Source organism: Acipenser ruthenus, chromosome 55 (assembly GCF_902713425.1).
Source record: "Acipenser ruthenus chromosome 55, fAciRut3.2 maternal haplotype, whole genome shotgun sequence".
In the NCBI taxonomy this organism is placed as follows: Eukaryota; Metazoa; Chordata; class Actinopteri; order Acipenseriformes; family Acipenseridae; genus Acipenser; species Acipenser ruthenus.
In genome coordinates this window covers 2,139,040-2,163,713 of record NC_081243.1, presented here as the reverse complement: position 1 = coordinate 2,163,713, position 24,674 = coordinate 2,139,040, and the positions used below count along the sequence as shown (strand labels likewise).

The window sequence follows — 24,674 nt, the reverse complement described above, 5'->3', positions numbered from 1 at the left end:
TGTTTTAATAGTGATCAGTTGTGCTGGGTTACCAATTTGTACAAGTACAAGAATTGATGTGAATGAGAATACATTTACACGACTGTTAAATATTTTCTTTAATTAATAGGCATCATTTTTAAGTACCACGGGTGGGCTAGGAGGATTTTAAAGAGGACACTAGACACAGATTTAGCAAAACTATTGAACTAAAAGGGAAAGGGTCAAAAGAGTGCCTTCAGCAAACTTGAATTCAAAAATGTGTTCCGTAAGTATCTACATTTAAGTTTACATTTGTAGTACAATAGATTTAATTTTTTTTAAGAAACATAACTGTTTAAAGGATGGTCTAGTGTATTTACCATAAATTTCAGAGGGCTGGGTTTGCAAAGTTTGGAAAAGGTTCTAAACTCAGATACATTTTTTGACCCACAAATACCTATATATAAAAACATATGTTATGTCTATTTTTTGTTGTTGTTGTTATTAGAAAAACCTATAAATTTTATGTTTTTTTAAACAATTCATATGCATATTTCTAATTTCTGTAGGATCAGTGAGGAAAAATGCACTAGCAGCTAATGCAACTGATGCTGCAATTGAAGAGAACATCAAATCTTTGCTGAAATATGCTGCTGATAGAGATGGAGGGAGAAAACAAAGGCAGAGGCAGTAAGGTCAAGACTTAAAACTCAAATATCTTGTCTTTCACTCTGGCTATTGTTATTTCAATACGTAGTAGTTTGTCAATTAAAAAAACAGAAGTATAAACCTACACAGCTATATCCTAAAAAAATGTAGCTTTATATGTTTACATTAAAACCAAACTAATCGTCTAAAACATATGACTCTTGTTCGTATAACTGTATATACTATAACCTCCTCAGTTGAGTATCCTCCCGTTCGATTTGTGGTCTGAGGCAGTTAAGTCAAAGGTCAGTTTCGATATTCTGAAGTTACCCATCCAGTCCTTCTCAGTAAAAACTTTTTGTGCAATATTCTCCCACCATTCTGGTGAACGCTCAAAAACTAGGGAATTATAAGGACAACTTTCCAATATATATACTGGCTATTGGGTGTAAAATACGGTTGCTTCTGAGTGTAAATGTGTATTGTTATATGGTGATGGGTGTGATTGTTATTTGTGTTGTATAGTGTACGTTTGTATTGGTATTGTTTGTTTGAACAAGCTGCAAATGCGCAATCACACATTTTAGGACACCACAAACAAGTACATTACAATAATCAATTCTACATGAAACAAAGGCATGCATGGTCTCTAGGCATCGGATACAGAATCAGACCTTTATATTCCTTGTGCTTCTTCCTCTCCTCTGACCTCTATTTCATCCCTTTCTATCACTCTTTCGCCACTCCTTTCTGCTAAAAACCTAGGTACGACCCTTGACCCCCTGTCTACCATAACACGCACTTGCCACTTTTTTTCTCAACATGTACCGAATTCGTCTTTTTATCACAATCCCACCTGTAATTATCTCTACATAGATCACTGCTTCTCTCTATGTACTTGGACGAGGCGGGGGAAATGGATCTGGAAGTTCTTGAGCCCCTCACTCTTACTAATCTCTGTTCATACCATCGAACTGCACTTTCCCTGTCATCTACATATTATTCTCTATACCCCTCCCCCCACCCCGGTTCCAGTGCTTACTTTCATGACTTTTCTTCCTCTCTTCTATCACAACCGCTAATCCTAACTTTATTTTAGGCATTTTATCATTCAGCTCGACTGATTCTGATGGCTTCCTCGATTCTTATGTCTCTACCCTCTCGCCCCAACAAGCTGGCTGCCGACTGGACCTAATTATCTCCGGAAACTGCTTTCTTCCTTCCCTACTGGCATCACCGCCTCCCCCGTTCACTTTTTCATCTCCTACGTTCTCACCCATCCTTTCTGCTGGGTCTGAATCCCTCTCCTCCATTCTAATTCTCCTTCTTTTGACTGCTCTGGCTTTCTTCCTTTCAGGTTTTGTGGCGTGGCTCTCTCTTATCGTCACCCCCTCAAGGATCTGACCTGGAATACCTTCTCTACACCCATTCGCTATAGACTCTTATCTCCTCTTTTGGCTTCTGCTATCACCTCTACGCTGATTATGTCCAGATCTTCATCTCCTTTCCCTCTTTTGAGCAAATCTCCTTCCCGCATCTCAGAACGCCTCTCTCCACTATCTCCTTGGAAGCATTGGAATGGAATGGAAGCATTCTTGGAATGGAAGCACCTTGGAATGGAAGCATTCTCAACACTCAAACTCCTAAATCTGACTTTACATTCCTTCTGCTTCTTCCCTCCTCTAACCTCTATTGCAGTATCCTCTTGCTCCATCCCCTTCTGTGAACCTAAGGTGCTTGCTTGCTGGTCTCCCCGCTTTAGCTCATTCAAAATTCTGCTCATCATTTTTTCTCCCAGCCTCTCTGCTCTGTTAGCAGTCAACTGTTTTTGCATACCACTCTCTCTACCAAACCGCCCCCCTCCTACCTTCAATCCCTTGTTCTCCTTACATCCGGGCTCGCTCTTTCTCTCCAGCCTCTCTGGTGGTTACCAATATTTGTGCTAATATTTCCTTTTTGTCCTGTAACACCTATATGTTGCCATGGATAAGTCTGCTAAATGATCATTAATAATGTGTTTCGCTCTGTATGTGAGTTACATGTTTAGAACTTTTGTATTCTTTTGTCACTTTATAGTGTAAGGGTATTAAGTAATAATAGTGCATCTAAATACATTTAGTTATTCTACATATCTAATATTTGTTTACTTTTATAAATACAACATAGTTTTCAAATGGATCTATTTGTACTGTGTATGTCCGAATCTGAAAAAGCGTTTTTTTCAGATCTAAAAGTGATTAAAAATTAAGTTTATAAAGCCATTCTTTACCTGCAATTGTGAGAGTTTAAAATCCCCTTCTCACTGCCACCCCAACACTGTGTAAAGGTTTGAGTATCCATTTCCTCCTCATACTCTCAACTAGGCTCCTCATAATGTTCTCACTGTGGTCCCATCTATCTACCTCATACCATTGCCCTGCATTATAATACAGATCCACTGTCTCTCTCTGACTGCCATTGGAGATAATTTAGTATGTTGTGGTCCCATTCTACCAGCCTCACCCCATTGAACGCCCTATGCGCCTCAGTATATTATTATCATTTGTTTATTTAGCAGACGCCTTTATACAAGGCGACTTACAGAGACTAGGGTGTGTGAACTATGCATCAGCTGCAGAGTCACTTACAACTACGTCTCACCCGAAAGACGGAGCACAAGGAGGTTAAGTGACTTGCTCAGGGTCACACAGTGAGTCAATGGCTGAGGTGGGATTTGAACCGGGGACCTCCTGGTTACAAGCCCTTTTCTTTAAGCACTGGACCACACAGCCTAACACAAAAACCGTTGTAAAAGTTAGATTTTTTCATGCAAGCAGTTGCAGAAAGAAACACAACACAAGCGACACCATACCTTTTCAAAGTTGTTATTGTAGCATACTTTGATTTTTTTTTTTTATACAGACAAAAAGCATATAGTAAGTTTGAGAATTCCCCTCTAGATCTATGGGTAAGAGTTACATCGTTCATATATATAGATACAGTTATTCTTAGTCAACAGGCAAGTAAATTTAATATTTAATAATTTGAACATTTTTATACATTTCTAATACTTTATTGTTTTTATTCTTTATAGCGTTTAATACAGTGAAATATCAGTGGTGCGTTTTTCAATCGCCACGCACCTCTCAGAAAAAAGAAAATGTACAAGCCTTAAAGATTCTTACAAAAAGAAAACAGAGGATGCGACATTGAAAAGGAATATATTCTACTTTTTATAAAATACATGAAAACAATGCCCATGGCGTATGTGCAATGCCAAGGCCATTCTTTATACTGAGATTCTCTAAATACATGATATATTTTCACATTGTGTTTATCGTTCATCCCCTTTGGTGACGTTATCTACATTACTGGATGATAAGAAGCTTGAAATGGAGTATTACACAAGTGTAGTACTAAATACATATTTTTTGTCTTATTTAAAATATGTTTGTGGGGGATCTTTATTTTTTAAAATATTTTTTTCAGACAGAAAAACACATGAAACCTTTTTGAAAAGCTAACAAACAAGGAGGCCTTTTGCCGTACTCTTCTTAGTATGTTTTTATACTGGAAATATTCTTCTACGGGTGAAACGACGCAGAGAGTTATTTACACGCTTCTATTACTATACAGACACACGAGGACAACAGGGAACACAGCGGCTGGGCTGACATGAAACAGCCGATAGATTTCCTTCTCATTGGATTGATTGCTTTTTCCAAACGTGCTCGTCCACAAGATCTAAGTTGTGTTTCAATGCTAGTTTTTAAATGTTAAAAAACTGAATCTAACAGCCCTGGAACACAAGCAGAGAGCCCTGGCTTGGCAATACGAATAGGCAGATTGATATGCGAGAGGTATTGCTCACAGTCCGCTCTGTGATTGTTTTTATAGCTGTTTCTAAATCTGCCACATGAAATATCCCACAGGTTTGTGGCTCGGTTATTAATTAATACATAAAAAAAGCAACGTTAGACAATTTAAAACAGATCCAATCAAAATGAGAATTGTTTTTCGTGACAAACACACAGAGACGCACCAAAATAAATAAATAAATAAATAAAATCGCATTAAGAGTCATAATAGAAATAATAATACCGTAATACTACATAAACATTAACAAGAAAATGCCCCCATCATCCTGTTCAAATATCACACTCTCCTGTCAAACATCTTAAGGTTTTCAACATGTTTCCGTGGACTGGAATTACTTTGGCAAAGCTCGGCTACTCTTGTGAAACATGAGCGGGAGCCCGATAGAGGCATTCGGGAACATAAAATGATCTCCTCAGACCCAGCTCTACCGTGCAGTCCTGCTAGTGCTTCCACTTGACTGCCATTAGGAATTTCTTGCCATTTAAAAAAAAATCTTTATGACATATATATTTCAGCACAATTAACTTTGTCAGTCCTTATATGACTGGTGAAACCAATAAAAAGGCCTGAATTTGATAGCCAGAGAAAGAGAGGGGAGAAGGGAGAGTTAGATGACCAATGACCGATTACATGAGACACATTAAGCATCAAGTATACCACCCTCATCGATGCCCTGGCTCGATCATGTCCAGCTCCTCCCTATTAGTCCATTAGAACCTATAAGTCTCTGTTTGGTGAGTCTCTGTTATAGTTTTGTGTCTCATTCTTTGGTGGATGTTGTCAATCTTTCCCTTTGCTTGATATAGAGGCATTGTCTGTTTGCTGGGTGATGCAGAGACACAGGAGAGTGAGAGACTGCCCGGGTGATGCACAGACAGGGAGCATAAGAGTGTCTGGGGGATGCAGAGACACGGGGAGAGTGCTAGAGGGAGCCAGTATGTTTTGTTCTGGCTGTTATAGTGAAGTCTCCACACTATGAAGGGGGCTGGCGGGGCTGGAGGCCCCAGTGTGTGTAGAAGGCGTGAGATAGATGCCGCTGTCGATGGCGTTGTTGTTCTTGTTGGGTGAGGAGGGGGTGAGGGGTGGCAGGGGGGGCCGGTGCTGGTTGTGCTTGACTGACAGCTCCGACTCTTCCTCCAGGTCCGTGTCGTCAATCAGGGGGATGTTGTGGATGAAATCGTTCAGAAGGAACTCCTGGGGGTGCGACATGAAGTTGTGGATGGAGTTCCGTGGGTCTGGCTTCTTCTCGACCTCGTACGCGGAGCTACGGAACGCTCTCACCACCCGGATCTGGGAGGGGAGAGGGGAAGGCGTGATGGGGGAGAGAGGAGTGGGATGGGGAGAGAGGAGTGGGATGGTTGGATAAAGGGAGACGAGTGGTGGAAAAGTAGGGTTAAGAAGAGAGGAGAGCGACAAAGGGTATGGGAGAGGACGAGAGGGAGAGAGAGGGAGATATTTAGCACGCTTGTGAGTTTCTTGTGTTCCCAGTAAACACGTATAAACAGGACTCAGGAGAACTGCAATAAACAAAGCAAAAAACTAAGCGGAGTCCCAGCGGGGTCTATGAACTCGAGTCACGTGAACATTGTCACATAGAGGACACAGTGAGGCTGACGCTACTATGAAGGCGTGAGCCCCACAATGCTCAACTTCACTTTATTAGTCTTTGAATTTCTGGATAGAATGTGTATTCACAGAGTGACGGGATTCACAATGCGTAGTCACACGTTTGCGTACGCGGCTGAATTTCAAATTCAAATTTCATTTCATTTCCTACACTTTTTCTTATAGAAGAGCTTCACAGGACAATATACGTTGCATCTCAAAACATCAAGCTAACAATCGAATTCGTAGTCAAATTATATTTGGAAGATACACTAAGGTTATTGCAGCTTTATCCTTCAGGTCCTTTTAAGAAAGGAATACAAGTAAAAAAAAAAAAACAAAAAAAACCATTAGACTGATATCAGTTAAAAAAAGAGACACACAAACAGACACCACAATTCAATGATTAATATACCAAAAACAATAGCTATGTATATTGAGAAAGAGGGCATATATACATACATAAAAGAATCGTGTGAGTTGGAATCTGCAACAAAAAAGTACTAAAAAGAGCAAAAGCACAGAGCACAGGCAAAGGACTGAAAACAGTACGAGGAAGAAAAAGAAAGAGCTATCTTAATTCCAGGCGTTGAATCGGCATGCCGAAAAACAAATAAAAAAATACATTCATGGAAAAAAATAATGATTGCGAAATAGAAGCTTCAAAGCACACGGGTCTGTAAGATGGGACATGAAATATGAAATATTTGTTCTTCTAATGGAACTATAGAGGAGGTAAATTTGCAGTTGTCTAATGTCTCTCTTTCCCCAGGTGGCTTGAATCCTGCAGGCCCACTCATGCAATTTCATTTTCAGGTGCATCCATTTAGTTTTCATGTGAGCGCCATGTTTAATACCCGTCTCAATGATGAACAGCATATTGACACCGAGGTTATTTAAAGATGGCACTTACATAACAGTTCAGTTGAACCTAAAAAAAAAAAAAAAAATCACTTTTGAAAAAAATGGTTTTAAGAATTCCACATGCGTTTGAGAGATGGAGAAAGCGTGAGAGAAGAGGAGTTTTTTTGCTAACTTCTCATTTTGTCATATGTACATGCTGTAAAGAAAAGGCATTCCTTCACACTGCTGTTTCACAAGCAAAAAAAGAAAATCAGAGAAATAACCAAGCGCCTCCACTTATTTGTTTTTCCACTCAGCTCTCCAAAGAAAGCGTTGTGCGTTTTCAAAGTTCTGTATTTTTTAAAATGTAACTGTTGTAAACATTCGAGTATATTGCCCATTGCTTTGGTAATGAGGGGTTTGGGGGTTTGGGGTGTTGTTGCCAAATTGCTTCACGCCTCCTTCCATGCCTTTTTTAACAGCTTGATGGAAAAACAAAAGCTTTTTATATAATGACACAGAAGTAAGCGAGGAGAGAGAGGACAAGGGAGGAGGTAAATGAAGAGAGTTTTGTGATGATGGTAGGAACAAAGCATGTTAGGCCACCTGGGGAAGAGGAATTCGTCATGTTAGCATGTTAGGACTCTCACAGGGAGAGTGTCCTAGGCTGTGAGGAGGTCTGGAACATCACAATAGTTTGAAACGCAGCACTGCTATCGATTATTACAAAACAGCTTCAAATGGCATGCTCTTCGCTGAGACGGGTTCCTATTGCAATTCCTCAAATCCACTAATCGCTTGAGTTTCCTGAGTAGGAAGACCACCTCATAACCAATTTTCACAGACTCGATTTGTTTCTATTCACAAAACCATGAAGCCAACTTCATTATTAAGACAACCCCTGCATTCAGCAGTAAGGCCTCCATCATCAATACACTCAAGTAAAGAGATTTTAGCTGATTTAGCCTGTAGCTCCTGAACTCGTCAAAGAACCTGAACACAGAAAAAACAGACACATCATATGAAGAGAAAGATGGTAGTAACGAAACACTAGGACGTGTCATTTGAAGCTGTCAGTTTTTCCCAGTGCCAATTCACGCCAAGCCAGCCCGATGCAGGCAGCTGTGTTAATCATTGAAACTCACCAGAGCAGACAGGTGTGTTAATCAATGCAAGCTCAACAGAGCAGACAGGTGTGTTAATCAATGCAAGCTCAACAGAGCAGACAGGTGTGTTAATCATTGAAACTCACCAGAGCAGACAGGTGTGTTAATCAATGCAAGCTCAACAGAGCAGACAGGTGTGTTAATCATTGAAACTCACAAGAGCAGACAGGTGTGTTAATCAATGCAAGCTCAACAGAGCAGACATGTGTGTTAATCAATGCAAGCTCAACAGAGCAGACAGGTGTGTTAATCAACGCAAGCTCAACAGAGCAGACAGGTGTGTTAATCAACGCAAGCTCAACAGAGCAGACAGGTGTGTTAATCAATGCAAGCTCAACAGAGCAGACAGGTGTGTTAATCAATGCAAGCTCAACAGAGCAGACAGGTGTGTTAATCAATGCAAGCTCAACAGAGCAGACAGGTGTGTTAATCAATGCAAGCTCAACAGAGCAGACAGGTGTGTTAATCAATGCAAGCTCAACAGAGCAGACAGGTGTGTTAATCAATGCAAGCTCAACAGAGCAGACAGGTGTGTTAATCAACGCAAGCTCAACAGAGCAGACAGGTGTGTTAATCAATGCAAGCTCAACAGAGTGTGGAGCGATAACAATGCAAGTGAACCGACAGCCCTAACCAAATCATGTATGTATGTATGTATATATATATATATATATATATATATATATATATGAATATAACACTATTAAATGCAATGTAATATAATTAAAATAAAAACAAATAATAATAATAATAATACCCTACTATTATTATAATGACAAACAAACAAACAAACAAACAAAAACAAAACAGACAGAGGGCAAGTTTAAAGTTCAGCAGAATCGGATTGTAAAAGAGCCCTACTCTCCTCCCCCTGCTTCCCTCCCACCACCTCCCCGACACAATAACACGCTTCACAAAAACAAAGGGAACATTCTCTGCACAGTAAAGAACACCATGCAACACCTCTGAGAGGACCTCCTAGAATAGAGAGAGAGTGAAGAAAGAACTATACAACTAAGAGAAATAAAAGAAATATTATGAACTGCTGTGACGGAAGGAAACCCACGTGGTTAACTCCCCCACACTGCTCCCTCCTGGTTAGTCTGTGCAGGTGGACCTGGAGGGAGAAAGGCAGTGGTGAACACAGATCAGTACACCAGGACATGGAGACCTTGCTGTCCCACACAGGGCTTTAATACTCGAAGGTTTACACTGCCAGGGGGAGCGCACCATTCCCACAACACTTTCTTTGTTTTGCTTTGTGTTTTTAAACAAAACACGACAACAGACATGACCTGCCAAGTCTTCCGCTGTTTGCCTGCCTGTCTGCCTGCCTCTCATTCTGTCTCTATGCATCAGCAACACAAATTCAATCTTGAAATCTGCATTCTGTTGGATTCGGAGCTCTAGGCACTACAAGGGGATAACTTCATTGACTATCAATTCGTAATATGTATCATTTTAAACTCAATTAATGTGATTTAACCATGATCAGTGTTTCAACTTTGTAATATTAATCTATAATATTTCCATCCTCAAGAACTCTGTGAAATCAATTCATATAAATCAACCTCTGTAATATCAATAAATATTTATCATCCTGAATTCCAGAAGGTCTGCTATATAAATTATTATTGGTTACCATACTTTTAACAATAATAATAAAAAAATAAAAAAATAATAATAATAATAATAATAATAATAATAATAATAATAATAATAATAATAATAACACATTAATAGCAATGACAAGGACAACACTTATTACTACTACTAATAATGCTATTAATTATATTGATACCTAGCTGTACATGTTAACGCCTATACATATAATTTCCTTCCAATGCTGATTCCAAATCAATACTCCTCAATACGTTGTAAACAGAACTCTTAACAGGACCAGTTATAAGTGGAGTGCACCTGTATACTGTATTCTACATACTATATGCTGTACATTATATACTGCACCCATATCTCATAATATATCCTATATAACACCCCGTTATACTGTATCCTATATGCTCTATAGTGTATTGTATCCTATGCACTGTACCCTGTATACAGGAGAGTGCAGCCACTTGTATTCTTGACATTGAAGATGAGAGTGTGACTGTTTAAAATCCAACACAATGAAGAGTAGTGTGAGTGAGAGGAGCAGAGCAGACAGAGAGTAGACAGACCGGCCTTCCTCGTCAAACACAACACGGAGCAGAGCAGAGCAGAGCAGAAAATCAGAGAGGACACGACTGCTCAGGAAAGAAACACTGAACACTACAACACGACCTCAACACACTGAAAAAAAAAAAAAAAAACAAGACCAAACCAATGGGAGAGGAGGGGGAGCGAGAGAGAGAGAGAGAGAGAGAGAGAGAAAGAGAGAGAGAGAGAGAGAGAGAGAGAGAGAGAGAGAGAGAAGGGGATGAAAGAGAGAAAAAATAAGGAAGAAACAGGAGAAACAGGAGAGGGAGCGCAGGCGCAGCTGGGTGTTTCTGTGGTGCAGTAAAAAGGAAAGCGAATGAACTCACTCCCAGCGGCCGGCGTGCCCGTGGCATTGCCCGCAGACACAACTACGTGAGTGGGGGTAGAAATATTGGTTACTTCATGGAGCTGACTGAGGACTGAGGAGCGGCGCCTCACAGCACCCTGGAAAGAACCGCTCCGCTTGAACGTACTCACTACCTCCATCTGCAGGGGGAAGAGAGAACAGCACACACCCATGGGTTAGAGAGGCTACAGGGAGGGAGGGAGGGAGGGAGGGGAGAGAAAACAGCACACACCCAGGGGGAGGAGATAAACAACCAGGAGAGGAGAGGGGAAAGGAGACACACACAAGAAAGGAGAGGGGGAGACCAGACAGAGACAAACCTTGATAATTAGAAACAACAATCCCTACTGGGCTCCACCTTCATTGACACCTATACTGCCCCTCTGTTCAACAGTGTGTGCTTTTCAACAGTGGGGAGGGCTGCAGCTTCTGAAAAGACTCCTAAATAAACATCAAGCTTCCTCGCCTCACTTCAGAGACCCTGTCCTTTCAGAAGCAGTTTTACTGGAATAGTTAGAAAGCCTGGCAAGTAATGCTAGTGGCACGAGCAACATTACCACTGCCCCTCGTTCAGGGCCCCAGTTCTGTTGCTTGCTGGTGCGTTATGGTTCAGTGTGTGGTGTGTAGATCCCAAGGGAGGTGCTACACAGGAAGCCTTGGCCAGCGCTCTGAGCCAATCAGAAAGCAGCTCTGAGAGACACCAGAGTGGCAATCCCTGAGGAACGACATGTCATCCAGAGACCGCACGGTTCAATTTCTTATTTGAACTTTTATACATCGCAAACCACAGAAAAAAATGTATACTTGATGGCTTTACAGTAATCTAATCTCCGTTAGTGGGGGACTAAAGATAGCCACCTATTTTAAATTATTTTCTACTGTCATGCATAAATTGTTTGTAATGTTCAAGTTTTTATAAAAAGGTGTAGTTTGGAATTTTGCCCTGTATTCAATAATGTAAAAAACCAAACATTTGCTTATTTTTACTGTAACGTTAATGAAATATCACCACCAGGAAAGTGAAACCATTTCTACTGATATGATCCTGCAGCTAAGCTATGCCTGGCTGGTGCTTACTGTACAGCCTCACAGCCTTACCAACTTCTTCAAGCCTCACCATACAACTGCAGCAGCGCACTGTGTGATTGCAGAGAGTGTGTTGGGCTCTGAACTTAATTTAGAACAGGCTAATATATATAGTGGAGTAGTGGTTAGAGCTCTGGACTCTTGACCAGAGGGTCGTGGGTTCAATCCCAGGTGGGGGACACTGCTGCTGTACCCTTGAGCAAGGTACTTTAACTAGATTGCTCCAGTAAAAATCCAACTGTATAAATGGGTAATTATATGTAATAATGTGATATCTTGTAACAATTGTAAGTCGCTCTGGATAAGGGTGTCTGCTAAGAAATAAATTATATTATATATATATATATATATATATATATATATATATATATATATATATATATATATATATATATATATAGTTAAAACAGTGTTTGTTATCACATCCAAATATATTTTATCCAAATATAAGTTTATTTTGATGCTCAAATATAAAAGTGATAAGTTTATTTTGATGCTCAGTATGTATATATACAGTACTGTGCAAAAGTTTTAGGCAGGTGTGAAAAAATGCTGTAAAGTAAGAATGCTTTCAAAAATAGACATGTTAATAGTTTATATTTATCAATTAACAAAATGCAAAGTGAGTGAACAGAAGATAAATCTACATCAAATCAATATTTGGTGTGATCACCCTTTGCCTTCAAAACAGCATCAATTCTTCTAGGTACACTTGCACACAGTTTTTGAAGGAACTCGGCAGGTAGGTTGGCCCAAACATCTTGGAGAACTAACCACAGTTCTTCTGTGGATTTAGGCAGCCTCAGTTGCTTCTCTCTCTTCATGTAATCCCAGACAGACTCGATGATGTTGAGATCAGGGCTCTGTGGGGGCCATACCATCACTTCCAGGACTCCTTGTTCTTCTTTACGCTGAAGATAGTTCTTAATGACTTTCGCTGTATGTTTGGGGTCGTTGTCATGCTGCAGAATAAATTTGGGGCCAATCAGATGCCTCCCTGATGGTATTGCATGATGGCTAAGTATCTGCCTGCACTTCTCAGCATTGAGGAGACCATTAATTCTGACCAAATCCCCAACTCCATTTGCAGAAATGCAGCCCCAAACTTGCAAGGAACCTCCACCATGCTTCACTGTTGCCTGCAGACACTCATTCATGTACCGCTCTCCAGCCCTTCGGCGAACAAACTGCCTTCTGCTACAGCCAAATATTTCAAATTTTGACTCATCAGTCCAGAGCACCTGCTGCCATTTTTCTGCACCCCAGTTCCTGTGTTTTCGTGCATAGTTGAGTAGCTTGGCCTTGTTTCCACGTCGAAGGTATGGCTTTTTGGCCGCAAGTCTTCCATGAAGGCCACTTCTAACCAGACTTCTCCGGACAGTAGATGGGTGTAACAGGGTCCCACTGTTTTCTGCCAATTCTGAGCTGATGGCACTGCTGGACATCTTCCGATTGCGAAGGGAAGTAAGCATGATGTGTCTTTCATCTGCTGCAGTAAGTTTCCTTGGCCGACCACTGCGTCTACGGTCCTCAACGTTGCCCGTTTCTTTGTGCTTCTTCAAAAGAGCTTGGACAGCACATCTGGAAACCCCTGTCTGCCTTGAAATTTCTGCCTGGGAGAGACCTTGCTGATGCAGTATAAATACCTTGTGTCTTGTTGCTGTGCTCAGTCTTGCCATGGTGTATGACTTTTGACAGTAAACTGTCTTCAGCAACCTCACCTTGTTAGCTGAGTTTGGCTGTTCCTCACCCAGTTTTATTCCTCCTACACAGCTGTTTCTGTTTCAGTTAATGATTGTGTTTCAACCTACATATTGAATTGATAATCATTAGCACCTGTTTGGTATAATTGTTTAATCATACACCTGACTATATGCCTACAAAATCGCTGACTTTGTGCAAGTGTACCTAGAAGAATTGATGCTGTTTTGAAGGCAAAGGGTGGTCACACCAAATATGGATTTGATTTAGATTTTTCTTCTGTTCACTCACTTTGCATTTAGTTAATTGATAAATATAATCTATTAACATGTCTATTTTTGAAAGCATTCTTACTTTACAGCATTTTTTCACACCTGCCTAAAACTTTTGCACAGTATTGTATAGTCAAGAACAATCTGACGTGATCAAACTGACTAAAACTCATTTCGATTTATAAGTGATTATGATTTTTTTTTTCTTAGTTTCCTTAGAATTGCATCCTCTCTGCAGCGAGTCCTGGCACTCACAGAAATACATATCCCAGAACTAGGGTTTAACGAAAGATCACGTTTATGCGACAAATCAGTTGCTAGTTTTGCATCATGTATGAGGAGCTCCTGTCTGTTCATGATGGTTGGGAGGTTTTGCAAAACGTTGTCATTGTCAGTTCACAGCCTCAGCAGTACGGCAGTAAAAATATTAGTGCCCGGACAAGAGGAATATTCCCTTCAATCAGCTTTACAATTGATTGGTACTCAATTGTAAATGCCTGCCGACAAAGAAGGCAATTACCAGTATCAATACACTCCTACCTGTAATTCTAAAATAATTACTAAGCTCTTCCATTTAATTACACAGAAGTTCTGAATATATTACTTAGTAATTACAATGAAACTGGCATCCTGTAACTAAACACACATTGGCGTACAGAAATTGCTGCAGACAAAAGCTGGCACCATTGTGGCTCAGACATGGACTTGGCCTTGTGTGTAAATGATAGGGAGGCGAGAGCCAATATGGCCATCACAGGGAGCCAGTTTCCACAGCGTCTCTGGGGAAATGCTTCATACACACAGCTCAGAATTATCCCCTTTAAGATTTAAGTTTGTTTTGTTTTTTGCTCAGGAGGAAGTTTAATCCTCCCCCAACGCCCAACGTTTAAGAAAAAGAAACACATTAAAATGACAGACAACAGGATTTGGCATCCATTTGATCCTGCTGGCTCAGTGTGTCTCAGTGTATAAAGCACTGCTGGTGATAATGTGAAGAGAGAGGACCCGTTAGTCAATGAAATAAGAAAAAAAAAGATAACAAAGACACAGAGCAGAGTGACCTGCACAGTGCCACCACTTAATATTATGATTTTTTAATTGCGTGCTAACCACTGTTTAGAAATCCGATTCCCTATCTCTTATTAGCAATAGCAACATTATCACTGTCATCTTAAATTAATACAAACCAGTGTTAAAATCAACGTTCTTCCCTCTTAATAGTAATAGCAACATTATCACTGTGCCCCTTTTTCTGTTTAAGATCTGTTGGTTCTTACTTTGTATTTTATACTTCAGTTTGGAATATTTCAGAATGCTATAGATGAAGTGCTGCTGCCTGAACTAATGCATTCTTCCAGTTCAGATTCACCCTGTGTCATTTTCTGTTATAGTCACAGCATCCTGGAGAAAAAAAGTTTAAACCACCCCTGTGGTCTTTATAGAGCGCTCAGACATGTGATCTTTCTGAGTGCAGCTGTAACACCAGAGTGGAACCACTAACCTGCCCCCTACAACACACTGCCCCCTAGTGGATGCAAGAAACACCACACCACACCAGATATGTGTTTTTCTTACTGATGTATATCTTACTTCCACCAGGGGGCAATGTGTTGAAGACACGTAGCTGATGGGAAGTTAGACACAGTTCTGAGAGCTCTAATGAGGCTACGGGGTGCTTTAAACATATGAGTTTCAGCAGATCTTACACAGGCTTGTCTGCATTAGTCAGAGGTATTAAACACAGGATTGTGCACGTTAGTCAGAGATATTAAACACAGGGTTGTGCGCGTTAGTCATAGGTATTCAGTCTTGATTCTGAGACGGTCTGGCTCTCAGTGTGTGTCTCTCTCAGTGTGTGTCTCTCAAAGTGTATCTCTGTGTGTGTCTCTCACTCAGCGTGCCTCTCTCAGTGTGTGTCTCTCGTGTAAGTCTGCATCTCTCAGTGTCTGTTAATGAGTGTGTCTCTCAGTGCATGTGTCTCTCTGTGTGTATCTCTGCGTGTCTCAGTGTGCATGTTTCAGTGTGTGTCTCTCAGTTTGTCTCTGTGTGCCTCTCCCTCAGTGTGTGTCTCTACATCCTTGTGCTCCGTCTTTCGGGTGAGACGTAGTTGTAAGTGACTTTGCAGCTGATGCATAGTTCACACCCCCTAGTCTCTGTAAGTCGCCTTGGATAAAGGCGTCTGCTAAATAAACAAATAATAATATATGTCTCAGTGTGTGTGTGTGTCTGTCTCTCTGTGTGTGTCTCTCTCTCACTCTGTGTGTATCTCTGCGTGTCTCTCAGTGTGTGCCTCATTCAGTGCGTGTCTCTCAGTGTGTGTCTCATTCAGTGCGTGTCTCTCAGTGTGTGTCTCTCAGTACCTGTGTCTGGATGCGGTTCATTCCTCTGAACCACAGGATCTGTCCTCTCCTCAGCTCCCTCTCCGCATGGTCGATCTCATCCTCGTCGTCGGCCAGCTCGTCGTCGCTGATCTCGTCCTGGCCTGGCCCGTGCCCCGCCTCCTTCAAGCACTTCAGGTGACTGGTGGGGATGGAGGAGATGAGCTGCAGAGAGAGCACAGTACACACTCACACTCTCCAAACCACTGCCTTTAGAGCTTTTCAGAAATCCTGTATTAATGACATGGAATAAAACTGGTTCATTACTCAACACAAAACTTTACCTCTTTTGTCCGACAGAGTTATCGAGTTCCAATCATCAGCAACCTGACAGTGTGATTTAATATAGAACCTGTTGTGATCCAACCAATCTCGTATTTTATCTGTGATTCTTACCTTTATCCTTTTCATATCAAACTATTTGGATTTCATTTGCTTAGAAATATCATCTCTGAGTGAGTTGTCGTTTTATAGTCCTGGGCAAGATGTAACTCTGATAAAACTTGGCAAACAAAACACATCTCCCAGTATGCTCAGCGGTAACTCTTAAGTTTAAAAGGGAAGGTCACGTGTAGGTGATGAATCAGTGTCGCAAATGAATACGTGGTGTGTCGGGCGTCTCTTATTAAGAAATCATAGAGTTTGAGCAGCAACCCCCCACACAACACATACACAGACAGCATACTGCAACAATGACTGTGAGACAGGAAGATAACTGAAATGAGTTCAATCTAGACAATATACATAAGGAGAGAATGGTTTGCAATTCTGATTTGTAGACAGCTATACAGGAACACAGACATGAAGTACATGGATGGCTTTTTTTTATATACAGTATATTTAGGGTTCTGCGGTTCCGACTTATTCAGAATTTTAATGAAAGATTACAGATTTTTTTTTAAACTGGACGTCAGTTTTTACTGATTTATACCTGATTTTTGTCTATTATACAATATTTTCCCAGTACTATTTTCTAGGAAATACACAATATTTTGATTAAAATGCTGTTTTATTTTGATTCTGACATTGTAATAAGCAGCCCTACACTGTATCCTAGGATACAGCAGACGTTCAGACGTCAGAGGATCAAACAACGTTTAAATGTGGCTCTGTCACGTCACAAACACATTATCACCTGATTATTATTATTATTATTATTATTATTATTATTTATTTCTTAGCAGACGCCCTGATCCAGGGCGACTTACAATTGTTACAACATATCACATTATTTCACATTATTTTTACATACAGTTACTAATTTATACAGTTGGGTTTTTACTGGAGCAATCTAGGTAAAGTACCTTGCTCAAGGGTACAACAGCAGTGTCCCCCACCTGGGATTGAACCCACAACCCTCCGGTCAAGAGTCCAGAGCCCTAACCACTACTCTACACTGCTGCCCCATTATGTTGGCCAATCAAAGTCTGATTATTGTGACAATTGCTGGCATAGTAACTACTAGCTTGATCAAAAATTAAATTGAAATACTTACACGAAAATATAATATTTTTAGTGGATGAGGAATGGGGAGAAAACGTAAATCAGTTTGTGAACATTCAAAAGAAAACAAATGCTTCGAAGCACACAAATAGCAGAAGTGGTCAGTGCTGCATTGAGGTAGATGTTCACGCTGACAATAAAAGAACATACTGAAAAATAAGCGGCACATTAAACTAAAACAATAACGTGAACAGACAAGCAATCCATTTATGTGGCTTTACACACGCTTTAATAAAGAGAGCACGCAGAATGACTGTGTTAATGAGTTTGTTAAATCTCTGCTTTGCAAGACAGCCGCTGTTTATTGCAGAGGTATGTATGCGACAGTACTGTCTGTCCATCAGTTAAACACTGCCTAAGCCGACAATCTGAATCGTAAATATTTGACAGAAAACGGTGATGCTTTAGTTGGTAAACTTATATGCATTGATGTAAATGTCCAGTGTGATATTTTTACCGATTTTAATATATGTTAATATATGTAAAATAAACTCTGGAATTTTTTTTGAAGATAAAAACCAAAAAAGCAGACACCAAGAATATTTCAGAATAGAATTAAATTACAAAATGGAATGCCTACATTCCTGTTCATGTTTCTTACGTATCTTGTGATTTTATCTTGCATGAAAGTTATTATTATTATTATTATTATTATTATTATAAGATATTTAATTTGATAGATTTTTCCTTTTGGAATTAGTACTGATATATTCCTTCTGTATAAAAAAAAAAAAAAAAAGGTTTTTGAATAAAAAGGTTAACTTACAAACATACTGTGGTCCCATTCTACCAGCCTCATACCGTTGTAGCTGCCCTATGTTTGTGCTTGAGTTTTGCAGGGTACAGTGTTTTTGGGGATCCCCCTCGGTACTAACCTGCCCCCACAGCAGCTCCCCGACTCCCACAAACAGGCACCAGAGCCACTGCTCCACATTGAGGGGTGCACAGCTGAAGGGCTTCCCCCCCCACTGCACGATCACGATCTGAGGAGAGAGGGGACAGTTATGCTGTGGTCCACAATCAGAGACGTACGGCAGTGTCTTTGGGTTCACTCACACGTGCAGCTGTAGTCTTTGTACCAGTAAATGCTTCATCAGCTTTCTAAGGGTTCAGGGCAAACCGTGACACACCCCGATATCGGTGACAGATCTCGACATCAATGACAGACCTTGATATCAATGACCCGGATATCAGTGGTCACTCAGCAATGCCTTTTCTGGAACCTGCAGGGATGGGGTTCCATAATATCCTGTAGTGTCCTGTCTCTTTCATTGTCTCTCTCTCTCTGTATCTCTCCCTCAGTGTGTCTCTCACTGTAATGCTCCATCAGTGTGTGTCTCTCAGTGTGTGTGTCTCTTAGTGTGTATCTCTCTCGCTTAGTGTGTGTCTCTGTGTGTCTCTCTCCCTTTGTCTCTTTTTCTCGTGTGTCTGTGTTTTTCAGTGTCTCTTGCAGTATGCGTCTCTCTCTCTCTCTGTGTGCGTCTCTCTTTATGAATGGAGGGTACAGAGTAGTTGGGGTACCTGCATCACGAAGGTGCCCAGCACGATGCTGCAGAAGATGGGGTTCCTGAAGATGGAGTCGAAGACGTTCCTCTCGCCATGGATCTTGCGCGCGTTGATCTCGTTGAAGAGCTGCATCAGTACGAAGGTGTTGAAGATGATGGTGTAGTGCTCAGAGGGGGGGGAGTGCAGGGGGGCGTTCCGACCGCTGTCGATATCGAAGAACAGCTCACCTGGGGGGTTGAGAGGATATTTTGATCCATAACTTCGAAACACTTCAAATCTAAGAGAAAACTTTGAAGAATCCGAGAAGCTCAACAGGTTCTTCACCCCCTCCTCTTCTACACTTCTGTGTAAGAGTCCCACTCTCTCTCCCCCTGTCTTTCAGTCTCTCTCCCATCCTCTCCCCCTCTCTGTGTCTCAGTGTCACCCCCCCCTCTATCTCTCTCTCTCTCACCCATGAACAGCAGTGTGAAGGTTTTCGGATAGCTGGTACCTTCTTCCCTCGCCTCACCCTGTCCCCGTCTCCCCTCTCCCTCTCCTCCTACCTCCCCCATCTCTCTTACCCACAAACAGCAGTGTGAAGATGATGGTGAGCTGGTAGACGGCATGCCCCAGTATGTTCTTCATCATGGTCCTGGAGATGAGCGGCTTGTTCCTCCCGTACGGTCTGCGCAGCAGCAGGGACTCGGTGGGGGGCTCGGTGGCGAGAGCGAGGGAGGCGAACGTGTCCATGATAAGATTCACCCAGAGCATCTGCACTGCCTTTAGGGGGGAGTCCTGAGAGAGAGGGGTGAGAGGGAAGAGAGGGTGCGAGGAGAGTGAGGAGAGAGATGAGAAGGGGTGAGAGGAGAGTGGTGGGTGGAGCGAGAGAGGGGAGTCATAGAGGGAGGAGAGAGGAAGGTAGAAGGGAGAGAGTGAGGAGGGGAGGGGAGTGGAAGAGATGGAGGGTTGTACCTGTGTGATGCAGGCCCCAGTGAAAGCCACGATGACAGCCACCACGTTGACGGTGAGCTGGAACTGCAGGAACTTGGAGATGCTGTCGTAGACGTTGCGGCCCCACATCACCGCCTTCACGATGCTGCTGAAGTTATCATCCGTCAGGATGATGTCAGAGGCCTCCTTCGCCACGTCTGTGCCAGCGATACCCTGGGGGGAAGGTGTGTGCATTATATACAGCTCCAGCTGTTTGTTTTCTAATCATTATGTATTTAGATCATTGTGATTTGTCATTGAAAAGAGGGTGCACGTTGATGAAGAGAGTACAGTGAAGTGTCTGAGGAAGGTGTCTGATTGTAATTGAACTTAATTGCTCCAGGGTTTATGATTTCACTAGAACCCCTTGATGTATTATAACTTTAGAATTCACTGCATATTTATATATATATATATATATATATATATATATATATATATATATATATATATATATATATATATATATTGTGACAAAGCACAACTCACTCGGGTTCGTTGCCCCTTTAAAAATACGACCCAGAACAATGAAATGGATTTTTAAGCGCTAGTGCGCTATTTTTAATAAACACAAAAGTAAACAAAACACACAAAATACAAAAGCAAAATAAACACCTAGCTCCTCTTGGAGCACTAACTCAACTTCCAGGAACACCCTTCCTAACACGGGACAGCTAAGCTGTTTTCCCGTCCTTACAAAAACACACTGGTGTCACACCGCACTTACTTCTTCTCTGGCTACTCGGAGACAGAGCACCTCTCCTGCCTCCTTCTACTCAGCAGCCTAGAGCAGACTGACTGCTCTCCTTATAAACCCTGCACCTGGCTCTAATTTACAATCATAGCCAGGTGCAGGTGATAATTAACAATAAAACAATTAACAGAAAACATTCCGCACATGTTTTTACTGCAGAGAGGTTTTAACCCCCTCCCTGCTGTCTCACACATCCCCCCCCATGTCTTTTCAAGACACCGGCCATGCCACGGCCACCTCCCTCCACCCTTAAAAGACCACCCAGCCTCAAGTCCAGCAATGTCCATTGCCGCCCTCTTCCACGGGCGGGCTTGAGGATGGGTCGGTCCTTCCGGCGCTGCCAGGAAGGGACCGCAAACCGGCGACACGGGACCCCACCGGGCTAACAGGGCCGACCGAAGCGTAGGCCGGGGCACTGGAGGATGCCGCAGTGGACACAGGTCTTCCCCTGGGAACTGGCGCAGTGATGTCCGATCACCCAGGGGGAGCGAAGCAGCTAACAGGGGGAGCATCAGCGACGTCTGGCAGCAGCCCAGCGACGTCTGGGTGCTCGGGGAGAGCGGAGCAGGTAACCAGGGGCAGAGCTGTGGCCAGTGCTGCAGACTCCTGGGCTCCAGGTCCAGCACAGGGAGGTCCAGGAAGACCGGCAGGGTGTCCAGGAGCAAGGGGTGAGGGACTGGACGCAGCGGCGCCGAACTGGACTGTAGGGGTGGTGGTCGGGGCTGTGGTGGAGGTATGCTTTTCACCTCCTCCCCTCTGGGCTCCTCCCCTCTGGGCTCCGGAAGCGGCGGCTCCTCCCCTCTGGGCTCCGGAAGCGGCACCTCCTCCCCTCTGGGCTCCGGAAGAGGCGGCTCCTCCCCTCTGGGCTCCGGAAGCGGCGGCTCCTCCCCTCTGGGCTCCGGAAGCGGCGGCTCCTCCCCTCTGGGCTCCGGAAGCGGCGGCTCCTCCTCTCTGGGCTCTGGAAGCGGCGGCTCCTCCCCTCTGGGCTCCGGAAGCGGCGGCTCCTCCCCTCTGGGCTCTGGAAGCGGCAGCTCCTCCTCTCTGGGCTCTGGAGCTGGAGTCAGCAGGGTACCTCTTGCTTGCTCCCACTTTTGGAGTAGCAGGTCTAGCTCTGTCGGCTCCGGATCCGGTAGCCCCCACTCCTGTCTCCACTTCTTTGTCTGCTCTTTCTGAGCAGCGGTGTTACAATTGATCATTACGATCAATTCTTTAAAATCCATTTTCTGGGTCGTAGGGGTGCCCACACACTCTGCTCGCATTCTCCACCATATGTGACAAAGCACAACTCACTCGGGTTCGTTGCCCCTTTAAAAATACGACCCAGAACAATGAAATGGATTTTTAAGCGCTAGTGCGCTATTTTTAATAAACACAAAAGTAAACAAAACACACAAAATACAAAAGCAAAATAAACACCTAGCTCCTCTTGGAGCACTAACTCAACTTCCAGGAACACCCTTTCCTAACACGGGACAGCTAAGCTGTTTTCCCGTCCTTACAAAAACACACTGGTGTCACACCGCACTTACTTCTTCTCTGGCTACTCGGAGACAGAGCACCTCTCCTGCCTCCTTCTACTCAGCAGCCTAGAGCAGACTGACTGCTCTCCTTATAAACCCTGCACCTGGCTCTAATTTACAATCATAGCCAGGTGCAGGTGATAATTAACAATAAAACAATTAACAGAAAACATTCCGCACATGTTTTTACTGCAGAGAGGTTTTAACCCCCTCCCTGCTGTCTCACAATATATATATAATGCATGAATGAAGGTTACATTTGCATCCTGAGCTATTCTAAAAAAAAAAAAAAAGGTATAATGCCAAAGCAGTGATGTCAAAAAGTGATAATTCCTCTAGAGGAAAATATACTTGAGCTTTGACCCATTTGACTCATCGAGACCACCGCTTTCAATTCAACACCCACAGTACAGAAATGTTCACTAATGATCAACAAAATGAGAATACGGTAACAAAAAAAAAAAATTGTAAAGCTGGTACATTCGTATCTCCGAGAAACGAATAACGGACACAGAACGTCTGTACAGCACTGAAACACGACGTTTAAAAAAACCCAACTGTCCTGCTGAACCTCGTCTTCTTTAATATCAGCATCACAGGGGTATCCATGGATTATAAAAAAATAATAGATGGGCCTCTTCAGTGAGGTACAGGAAAACAATTCCATCTCAGGTTTCCATCTTCGGTCTCATAATTGTCGTTGTCCATCAAATCAACAGTATGAAGGTCACTCTTGAAATCAGGACTTAAAGGATGTGTTGAAGAAAGAAATACCTCTGTTAAGAAAGGGGAACAAGACTAAAAGACTAAATATATGCACAAGAACACAGAAATTGGACTATGAAACAATGGTGAAAGGTGCTTTGGACTGTTGATGGATGGACAACAACACCTGTGCCTTCTGCCAGTTCTGTTGTCAATTCAACGCTTGTCGTCTCTATTTCTTAAGATGTTATTGCTCATCCTTGTTAGACAGCTTTTTGGGTCTTCCAGTCCTGGGTTTGTCAATACAGATGATGTTTCTCTGTACTTGTTATGCCTTGGATACTACACCTTGAAAATCGAGTGATGCGAGCTATTTCACTCAATATTTTCCCTTCTTTATGCGAGTGAAGGTTGTTATATAGTAGAAAACACTAGATTCAATAGATTCAATTCTTTTAGCTTGTCTGCATACGACATGCTTTTTAAACCCGGGTTAATTCTGTTTGCTCTTCTTTGCACTCTTTCTAGAGGTGACCAGAACTGAACACAATATTCTAGATGAGGTCTTACTAATGCATTGTAAAGTTTTAACATTTCTTACCTTGATTTAAATTCAACACTTCCCACAATATATCCGAGCATCTTGTTGGCCTTTTTTATAGCTTCCCCACATTGTCTAGATGAAGACATTTCTGAGTCAACATAAACTCCTAGGTCTTTTTCATAGATTCCTTCTTCAATTTCAGTATCTCCCATATGATATTTATAATGCACATTTTTATTGCCCGCATGCAATACTTTACACTTTTCTCTATTAAATTTCATTTGCCATGTGTCTGCCCAATTCTGAATGCTGTCTAAATCATTTTGAATGACCTTTGCTGCTGCAACAGTGTTTGCCACTCCTCCTATTTTTGTGTCGTCTGCAAATTTAACAAGTTTGCTTACTATACCAGAATCTAAATCATTAATGTAGATTAGGAATAGCTCATAGTCCCTTTAAAACTTCTGTCTCTGTTATGCTAAAGTTATTTAAAACTGGATAGGAACAGGTCGACATGTTGTCCGTATCCTCCTTTGTAAAAACTTGTGAAAAGTAATTTAATATATTTGCTATTTTTTTTTCTTCGTCTATGATTTTGCCATTTGTGTCTCTTAGACATTTAACCTCCTCTTTGAATGTTCTCTTGCTGTTATAATATTGGAAAAAACATTTTGGAATTGGTTTTAGCCCCCTAGCAATGTTCATTTCTATCTCTTCCTTTTTGACTTGTGTTTGCAGTTCCAAGTACTCTTTCTCTGTACTTTGTTTTTGGTCCCTTTTAAATGCTCTGTAAAGTGCCTTTTTTCACTGGAAATTTTTTTAATTGATCTATTAAACCATTTTGGCCATTTTGTTTTATATTTAGGTTCGTTCTGTTTTTGGGATGTAATTGTTTTGCGCCTCTAGTACTACATTTTTAAAAAACAGCCATCCTTTTCCTCTGGATGTTTTCTCTATTTTACTCCAATCTACTTCTCTCTGTTTCATACTTAAAATTGTAAACCTTAGCTTTAGTCATTACTTTTTGGGTTTTAAAAATCACTTCAAATGTGACCATGTTGTGGTCTGAGTTTGCCAATGACTCTCTGACCTCTGTTTTAGTTATTCTGT

The 24,674-nt window shown here is 41.9% G+C and overlaps 1 protein-coding gene across 6 annotated transcripts in view; it reads right to left on the bottom strand.

Annotated features, from left to right (window-relative positions):
* Positions 1 to 3,457: 3,457 nt before the first annotated feature.
* atp2b3b (ATPase plasma membrane Ca2+ transporting 3b) overlaps positions 3,458 to 24,674 on the bottom strand; it is a 72,690-nt gene continuing 51,473 nt past the window's right edge. For 2 of the 6 annotated variants that reach the window (XM_059017107.1, XM_059017108.1), the window contains 8 exons: positions 20,024 to 20,215; positions 19,633 to 19,846; positions 19,088 to 19,299; positions 18,442 to 18,549; positions 16,046 to 16,228; positions 10,607 to 10,766; positions 6,986 to 7,003; positions 5,590 to 5,757 (listed from right to left, as the gene is read on the bottom strand). In XM_059017107.1, coding sequence (XP_058873090.1) covers positions 5,732 to 5,757; positions 6,986 to 7,003; positions 10,607 to 10,766; positions 16,046 to 16,228; positions 18,442 to 18,549; positions 19,088 to 19,299; positions 19,633 to 19,846; positions 20,024 to 20,215 — 1,113 coding nt within the window. In that variant the 3' untranslated portion in view covers positions 5,590 to 5,731. Of the gene's footprint in view, positions 5,758 to 6,985; positions 7,004 to 10,606; positions 10,767 to 16,045; positions 16,229 to 18,441; positions 18,550 to 19,087; positions 19,300 to 19,632; positions 19,847 to 20,023; positions 20,216 to 24,674 lie in introns of all 6 variants that reach the window. The other 4 variants (XM_034002450.3, XM_034002451.3, XM_034002454.3 and 1 more) reach the window with 3 other exon arrangements.